Source organism: Alosa sapidissima, chromosome 8 (assembly GCF_018492685.1).
Source record: "Alosa sapidissima isolate fAloSap1 chromosome 8, fAloSap1.pri, whole genome shotgun sequence".
In the NCBI taxonomy this organism is placed as follows: Eukaryota; Metazoa; Chordata; class Actinopteri; order Clupeiformes; family Clupeidae; genus Alosa; species Alosa sapidissima.
This window is the reverse complement of record NC_055964.1, coordinates 20548472-20557816: the sequence shown is the minus strand read 5'-3', so window position 1 is coordinate 20557816 and position 9345 is coordinate 20548472. Positions and strand designations below refer to the sequence as shown.

At 38.9% G+C, this 9345-nt stretch overlaps 1 protein-coding gene across 1 annotated transcript; it reads left to right on the top strand.

Moving 5' to 3' along the window:
* Positions 1-1153: 1153 nt before the first annotated feature.
* On the top strand, positions 1154-6733 carry tspan36 (tetraspanin 36). The gene is made up of 7 exons (XM_042100313.1): positions 1154-1312; positions 3599-3790; positions 3903-3977; positions 4301-4396; positions 4671-4817; positions 6441-6524; positions 6651-6733. The coding sequence occupies exons 1-7, from the start codon at positions 1253-1255 to the stop codon at positions 6723-6725; spliced, it is 729 nt and encodes a 242-aa protein (XP_041956247.1). The 5' UTR covers positions 1154-1252; the 3' UTR covers positions 6726-6733.
* Positions 6734-9345: the final 2612 nt, after the last annotated feature.

Genomic DNA, 9345 nt, shown 5'->3' with positions numbered 1-9345 from the left:
TGTTTGAGATATTAGTGTTGCATGTAGTTGCCCGGGGACAGCCTTGGTGGTTAAGCCCAAAGTCACAGCTGCATTATTTATAGCCCAGTTATTTTTCATACGGAAATAGTAGGTCAAGCAGGGAGGAAGTGAAGATAAAGAGCGACATGTCACATGCTTTTCTCTGTTTACTGAAAAGAAAATAGTGAAACTGGTCATACAAGTTCCTCAGCCTGACATTTTGAAAGTATAATGATGTTTAAATGACTGGTCAGAGCATTACTTTGGAATATTCTATGGCCTTATTGGAATCTGATTGAAACAGAAATTATATAATGTGTGTGTGTGTGTGTGTGTGTGTGTGTGTGTGTGAAAGGAAAAGGCCTATATTAATCTGAATAAGATTCAGATTAGATCAGATATATAGTCTAGGCTATGGCACATGTGTGGCAGAACTACAAAGTGTTGTGAAATCAAATATAATTTGCTTACTATAAAAAAAACACAAATAATATAACATGAAAAGGGGGCAGTCCAACACTGTGGCCTGATGTTGGAGTTAGGCAATTAATTGTGATACCAAATAAAAATTGTGTGGCCAAGTAGAGCTTACCAATACCATGGAGGATCGTCAGGATAAAGTCAAAACAATAACATAGGCCTACTACATTTTTCATGAGCTTAAAAGTTTTACCATTTCACAAACATTATGCTGGCTTTACATTAAATAGTCCATGGTATTTTTAGGTAGGCTATTATTGTTTTTATATATAGGCCTACTGCTCAAAAAAATTAAGGGAACACTTACAGTTTTCCACAATTGTTAAAACACATTTTTTGAAACCTTCCAACCTTTTCTGCATTCTCAAACTACATTCACAGAATGTCTGACAGTTCTTACAAAATAAAACATTCGCCTCAAAAGTTTTACTTGTGCTCAGAACCAAACAGTGTCAGAGTACTGATCCAGTGTATGATTGAAGTGTTGCCTTAATTTTTTTGAGCAGTATATATACGTATATGTCTTCTTTTTGCATGTAGCAGTAGCCATGTGATAGGCCTACTTCATTGTCATAAAATGAGCGTAAAGTAAAGTTACATTGTGATTCCACGAGTTTGGGGCTTGTGATTTACGCAACCTCGCCTGAGCATGTGACTAGTCGTTTCAAGTAAGGCAACACCATCGACTGCAGTGAGCGCATGCATAGTGGTTCAGTACACAAGAGAGAGAGCACTGTTCTTCAAACTGTAAACGTCTATCGCCAGATCAAAGATGGACTGTGGAATCTTCACATCTAAAACTGTGCTGCTGTTCATCAGCCTTATATTTTGGGTAAGCCTATATTTATAAATTGAAGTTGAATGTGTAAGTATTTAAAGGCAGGCGAATTCGCTCAACTGAAATGTAATGAAAAACGCACTGACTGTTTGAGTAGCCAAGTCAGCAACAAGCGACTCCATGGAAGCATTGTTGATACTTTGATGAATTTGAGTACCTTCAGAAGAAGTAGACTAGCCTACTGTTTTTACCGGTTCAGAAACGGTCAGTGGATAGTAGCCTTGCTTGAAGCCGCCGTCGTCGTGTTTGAAGACCCTTATTAGGAAGAAATACTTTGAATATCGCTGTGGTTTGTTTGGCCCAGTGTTAGTTCCGTTTTTAAGTTGGTGGCCTATTTCATTTAAATTGAGTATATTACCATCGTTTCATTTGTTCTTGTCTTTAACATTTTATGTCTGTTATGTCTATTAACAGAGATGGTTTGCAGATTTGTGATATAGATACGTTTGGTTTTGTATTTCCGCTGCTTTATCGTGATAGGTTTTCTTTTCTTTTCTTCAGGCTACTCTTTAACAGGTTACTTTGTCCAAAACTTACGGAAACTGTTAAACAGAGTTTCGCATACCCCTGGTTTCAACTAGGCACCTAATTTAATCTGATCCTCGCCTCCTATGAAAACATGTTTACAGTTATTTCGAGAAAAATCTCTCTTCCCCACTCTCTCTTCTCCTCGTTTCTTCGCATGACTGGGTTTCTTTGTTTTTCCATATATTTTTATTAAAATAGGCTAACAACAGTTTGAACCTTCAGTGTGCCATGAATCATGAAGTATGACGGAGTTAGGCCAACCTATTTTGTTTACTGGACTCCTTAAGGTGTAGGCCTAATCTTTTGAATCTCCCGAGGCTGGGAAATGGAAATCCCTTTTAAACCTTTTCCACAGAGAATATGCAGCACACAGTGAACGAAGAACTAATAGCCTAATGTCAACTAGTGAGTTGTTGATACATCCTGTTGTATGTTTACATCACTGCCTCTCAGGTTTCTTGATAGTACCTCCCAGAGAGCTACTAATCATGTTAGATCTCCATTAGTGGGTGCACTGAAGACCACTTTCTTTTCTTTCCCTTTTTGCTTGTCTTAGTTGCTTTTGGGAAAGTTTTAGTTTTTTTTTTTTGGACATTTCTAAATGTGAAAATGAAACGGAGAATAAGAAAGATGCACATGGACTTCCTAAAAGTATGTGTCCATTCCTCTCTTATTGAGGTGAGACAGCGATGAACCACATTTCCCACCATCTGCTGTCGGACTTTTTCTTTAACATCAGAGTTGCGGGATCCGAGTTCTTAGAAGGATTAAGGGGATAGTATCCTGAGGTCCCATGACGGCAGTCTGATTGTAAGAACAGTCGGTCATGTGCTGTGGAGGGGTGAGTGAGTGGGTGACTCATGTGATCGGGAACGACCCTCAAACCTCAGAAACGGCCCTCTTTTTTTAGTGTAACACTTCCTCTGTTGCTTTGTCTGTGTGTCATGAGAGCATATTTCCTTGCAACATGTGAGTCATCTTCTGGCTTTTTACGCACAATGCACATGTGATCAGGGCGAGAGTTGATCATAGAGTTAGAGGCAGATTTTTTACTTCTGATTGAGGTTAATATTAAGTCACCCCATGCAGTATACTTTGCCAGTAGTTTGGAGGAGAAAAATTCAGGCCGAATAGGCCTTCAATTCCCCAAGAACAACTCAGACACCACATTGGAAAATGTATTATAATCAGTTTAGAAAACTATACTGTGTGTATTGTGCCTTGCTAAACTAGAAGTAACACATTGAGTAAGCACAAGAAAGCAAACATTTCCTTATTTGGGCTGATGACCCCTACTCCCCATTCATGGATAAGGAAGAATCTTTATTGATTTATGATCTCTCTGCTCTACATGTTTATGTGGAAGTGCTTTTCACTCAACTGGAGGAGGAGTCACATTTGGTGACCATGGAGGCCATGCTTTACAGTTTTTCCTTCCTCAGGTGAAGGCTATGCATGCATAGTTAGAGCCATCTGGTTTAGAATAACAGGATGAGCATGTCACACCTCAGCATGAAACAGAAGCAAAGGGTTACCTGACTACTCAAACCTATTGTTTAATAAACAGGAAAATGGAACTGATAGAACCTGAGAAGGCAATATAAAATGAAAGCATACAATACATTTTTGGCGTGGGGTGTTTTCTCAGTTTGTTCCAGTGGCTCAACAGGTTGTCCATCATGTCTGAAAGTCAAATAAGCTGGATCTAGTGTCTATTAAACTGTGCGTGTTTATTATTTTTCTTTCTTCCAGGCTGCAGGAGCGGCGTTGGCCTTTGTAGGAGCATCTGTCATCAAAAGTGTCGATCATTTTGAGAACTTCCTGGCCGACAAGTACACCCTCATTCCTGCGGTCATCATCATCTGTGTGGCTGTTCTGATGTTTATAATTGGGATTGTGGGATGTTGTTCCACTTTAAGGGAGTCAAAGCTCGGGTTAGGCTTTGTAAGTAGGGATTTTGTTCTCTTTCAAACTATATTTATTACCCCAAATATTTGTTGCCCTAATATTATGGGTTGTCTGTAGACATTGACCATTGTGGCTTTTCTGACCCCAGTTCCTGATCTGCATACTGATCATCTTCGCAGCAGAAGTGGCTGCTTTAGTCTGCGGTTTCATCTACATGGGAAGGGTAAGTGAGCAGAGCATAGCTTTTGCAGTAGAGCTTTTCACACCTGTGGTCAGACAATGCATGAAAGCAGAAGAATATACAACACTTTTATAGTCAGCCACCAGAGAATTTACAGATGGTTTGTTGAAATTTGAGTGCAGTCTTTAAATCTTAACACAACAATTAACCCTAACTTTCACCATAAATTGTTAACAAAAAGTGTGAACAAAAAGTTCAAAATCTGAGCACCTCAACACTCAAAGTTAAGAGTGACACAGAACTTAGTTCAGTCTGCCTGTTGAGAATTGTGTGACTTTGCTCATTTTGTGGGTGGCATTTGACAGATAAATGGAAGCCTAGAGAAATCGATGACCACTGTGTTTGAGAAATATGATGGACAGAATCCAGAGAGTCGGACCGTGGACCTTCTGCAGTCTCAGGTGAGACATATTGCTTGGCTCTGTTGACTTGTATGAAGTTGTGTCAGTACTTTAATATGTTGGTGATTTTGCACTGCAACATACGGTAGTAGTTTAAACATGAAGTGCATCAGAAGGGTCCTGAAATATTCCTTTTCATCTAAAGACACGGTCATTTAGCATAAAATCTGTCTGCATTGTCTGCACTGTACATTTACTGAACAAGTAGACACATCAATGAACAACTGACACATTAATGAATAACTCTCCAAATGTTCCACACTTCACCCTCCAGCTTCAGTGCTGCGGTGTCAGCAACTACACTGACTGGACCAGCATGCCCTGGTACAGCTCTCACAACAACACCGTGCCCCTGTCCTGCTGCAAGAACACCACCACCTGTACCGGAAGACCAGACCAGCCAGATCAGCTCAATACTCAGGTAGAAATGGCTCCCAAGAAGTTTCAAGAGTGCTTGGTCATGTTTGTTAAATCTTATACACAGCTGTGGCCAGTCAGAGTTTTGAGCGTGAGGAATCAGACACTTGCCATAGTACACTGCTCAAAAAAAATTAAGGGAACACTTACAGTTTTCCACAATTGTTAAAACACATTTTTTGAAACCTTCCACCCTTTTCTCCATTCTCAAACTACATTCACAGAATGTCTGACAGTTCTTGCAAAATAAAACACTCGCCTCAAAGATTTTACTTGTGCTCAGAACCAAACAGTGTCAGAGTACCGATCCAGTGTATGATTGAAGTGTTCCCTACATTTTTTTTGAGCAGTATATATGCTGTCCATAAGTATCTTCTGTATGTTATTTTATTCCATTGATAAAGACTTGTGCAATTTCTTGGGCTGTCAAAATAACTGATTAATTTCGATTAATTAATTTGAGAAAACATAACTGATTAAAAAAATTAGTGCAGATTAATCGATTCCGTATGACCTTTGACCCCGAGCCGTTCTAGTCAGTAAAAATTAGACTGTAAAATGAAGGAGAGAAGAAAATATGCTGCCTAGATCATTGATTGGAACATTTACTTTTAAAAAATGGCCTGAAAATGTCTGCAGCAAGGAATTTGCATATCACCGGAGTTCATCAACTCTATAGTCTTATAATCAACTCTATATTTAGGGGCAGCCGTGGCCTACTTGTTAGAACTCTGGACTTGTAACCGGAGGGTTGCCGGTTCGAGCCCTGACCAGTGGGCCACGGCTGAAGTGCCCTTGAGCAAGGCACCTAACCCCTCACTGCTCCTCGAGCGCCGCTGTTGATGCAGGCAGCTCACTGGGATTAGTGTGTGCTTCACCTCACTGTGTGTACACTGTGTGCTGCGTGTGTTTCACTAATTCACGGATTGGGTTAAATGCAGAGACCAAATTTCCCTCACAGGATCAAAATGCAGTATATACTTATACTTAGTCGCACATCAATGCAAAGAAATAAGTGTTGACATTGAGGGGAGTGTTTATTAATTTTCATTGTGTCCCCTAGGTTATATCTGTGGCCTGAAATGCCTTGTATGTGAAATTTTTTTTTATTCCCGAAGCACATTTGAATTTATTTCCTCAGCATATTAGTTCATATCATAGATTATTATGGCAATTATTTGAACAGTGAAAATAATAGAGTTTTTTAACTTTAATGTCACTAATGTTGATTATTCAATGATTCATTTGAATTTAAATATTTAAAATACTTTCACAGCAAAAATTATATATGCGATTAATTTAGATTAATTAATCACAGAGTATGTAATTAATTAGATTAATTTTTTTAATCGATTGACAGCCCTAGTCATTTCACATGTTTTCATATTGTTGTCATAAGAGTAAAAGATATAGCTCCCTATTTCTTTTAGTGAGCTTTAAGAGAAGGACACCTGATGTTGACCCTTAATCACACTGACACTGAGACATCAGATTCCACATTTACCACAAAAGATTTAGAGATTAGCCTCACCCTTTCCTTTTGTTCACCGAACTGCCATTTGCCTTCTTGTGAAATCACTATTCTTCATGTCCTGCTGACTTAGTCATGGATGATATGTCTGTGCAGGGATGTGAAATCCAGCTGGAGAAGTTCCTCCAGAGTGTGTCCGGTTACGCCTTGCTGGTCATCTTGGGTTTTGCCATCGTCAAGGTACCTCTTTCTGGGCCTCTCGACTCTTCTTTTGTGCCCTTCGAAATGTGAAATGTATTTGGTCAGTATACAAGGTCTGTTTGTGGTTCATACTTAATACGCTGGTTTGTCTGCACACCTTCACAGTTCTTTGGGATTATCAGTGTCTGTGTGATCACATGCCGAAGCCGCAGAAATGACTACGAGCAGTTCTACGCATGACCTCAACAGAGAAGCTTCTGAAGATCCCAACCACTGACGAGGAAAGGCTCTCCTACTGACACACACACACACACACACACACATTCTCACACACACACACACACACATACATTCACACACACACACACACATTCTCACACACACACACACACACACACATACACACACACACACACACACACACACACACACACACCACCTTATTGAAGAAACCTTTGGTCTTTGAAACGGTTTGTTGTTTTATTGCACTGGGTTATAAATGTCTTTATACAGAGCGCATCACATGACATCACATAGGTCTGATACGTAGCTCCATAGCATTTTCATGTCACAATGCTGACCGTTGGATTCCAAAAATACTCTGCTACTTACAGTGAGTTCCTGTAAATAACCGATGGACTTATTATGTACCCTATTTATCTATCTGTCTGGCCCGAGAGGAAAGGTGACTAGTTGTCCATGTATCCATGAATTTTAGATTAGTGTTTGAGTTGTAGTTCACAAAAGGAGGGCTGGTGTTGGGTCACCTGAAAGCATATTTTGCCCATGACTTGGTTTGGCATATTATCAGTTCGGTTTTGCCCTTTAGTTGATACCCAGTTGGAAATAGATTGCGGGCCAAATACATTTACTTTACTTTAACCATATGGTTAGGAAACTTGGATGACATCGGGAAAATGTTTGGTGTGGAGTGGGGGCCTTTTTGTAATGCCAGTCAAGTATGTTTGTTCAATATCTAACATTACAGACACAGATATGGTTTGGTAGCCTTATCACGTTATACTTCCTTGTAGCCAGCCACCAATTCTCAGAAAATGTATTCTGCAGTTTTAGATATCTCTCGCAGTCAACGACTGGGACAGTTTTTGGATACTTTCCAAAAAGGTTGTGAAATAGCATGTTTCCCAAGCATAACACTCCCAATCATAATGTCTTGTCCAAAAAAGGTCATTGAAATCAAATGCAAAAATATATATATTTTCATATTGAAGAACTCCACACAGAAAAGGTCGTAATTAATGTGTGTGGATATTTTATTAATGTTCTTGCAATAATGATTTTTAAATGTACTTTAAGGTTAGATTTTAATACTGTCAGTCTGAATGTCACTGAAATTATTTTCTAAATAAAATCAAACTGTTTTATGACCTTATAATGCACTTCATGTTGCACCTCATCTTCTTTATGTCTTTGTTTGACTGCTATAGAAAACCATGCAGAAGACACCAAACCTCCGACAGGTTTGGAAGTTATGACAGGCTCTGTTCACAAGGGGGCAGCACAAACTGGTTTTTGCTGTACGGCTCTGGTTTTTGCCATTAAGATTGGCAGATTTCTTAGTACTTTATTTTGTCATAGATAAAGTGAATTTGGTTTTGCAGGAATGGGCAAAAATACATCAACATTTATTTTCAAATAAAATATCAAATATCCTAATTTTAAGTCTATCAAAATAAACTACAAAATACAGTAGCCATGATCATGTATCAAAATAAAATAGTGTATTTTTGTATTTGTATTTTGAAAATACTAAAAATACTCTTTTAAAGGGAACATGAAATCACTTTGCTAGTCTTCCACATCTGTCTATTTAATCGATTCCTTCTTCAGCACACTGATTCTGTTAAGTGGACCGTGTTTAAGAGCAACAGCTTTTCTTTGCTTACTGAACCTATTGAGAGCCACAGAATGTGGGCTTAAAGCAACCCAATGCAGTTCTATTACCTTAAAATAACGACTTCAAACCAATGGTACACTGACATATAATATAGGGAATGAAGTCTCTGACATTGTCAATGCATGCCGAGAATGATATTGCACTGTGTAAAGCTGTTGATCAGGGTGTGTGTGTGTGTGTGTGAGTTACCACATTACTCATCTTGCACTGGATCATCTTCCTCAATCTCCATATTCTGATCACAACAAGTCTGGGCAAATTACTAAGTCAGCACCAGTCAGAGGCGACATTCATTGCTTTGCACTTTTATGATGTCATCACCAAAATTATCTGGCAATATTTATAAACTACAAAAATACACCTATAAAGTGTTTTGATACAAAATACAAAGCCATTTTCTTCAACCCAATAAAATACAAATGACAAAATGCTATTTTGTATTTGAAATACGTATTATAAATACTGCCCACCCCTGGGTGTAGCTACATTTACCAACGACAGTACCAGATTGCAACAGCTCTCTAACAGCTTTTTTATAATGCAATAGCAGGCCTTACAAATTAATCTAGATGCCCACATTAAGGAATTGTGATAAATGTTGAGTTGAATGAATAAGTTGAAGGCCACTACTGTATGTGGATAGGTATTTCCTTTAATACAAGCAGAAAAATCAAAGAGGTTTCCACACTCGGCACCTTCTTCTGGTATTCATAGTCATATGCAATGAGTTTGTAGTCTGGAAATCTAGAAAGATTAAGGGTCTGGCCATGACTAATGTCCCAACTCGAGGGGTGGCACCAAGCATGCATTTGAAAATCTCACTGTACGCAATTGGATAACACCACGACCAATGTTTACTGACTGATTCCGGACTTCGACATAATTGGATACGACCAATGTTTACTGACTGATTCCGGACTTCGATGTTGCAGTGCTGTCGTC

Excerpts from the sequence above, each read along its gene's own strand:
- tspan36 (XM_042100313.1), top strand. The coding sequence starts at position 1,253 with ATGGACTGTGGAATCTTCACATCTAAAACTGTGCTGCTGTTCATCAGC. Across the intron at positions 1,313-3,598 it reads TCATCAGCCTTATATTTTGG|GCTGCAGGAGCGGCGTTGGC; the intron begins GTAAGCCTATAT and ends TCTTTCTTCCAG. Across the intron at positions 3,791-3,902 it reads CAAAGCTCGGGTTAGGCTTT|TTCCTGATCTGCATACTGAT; the intron begins GTAAGTAGGGAT and ends TTCTGACCCCAG.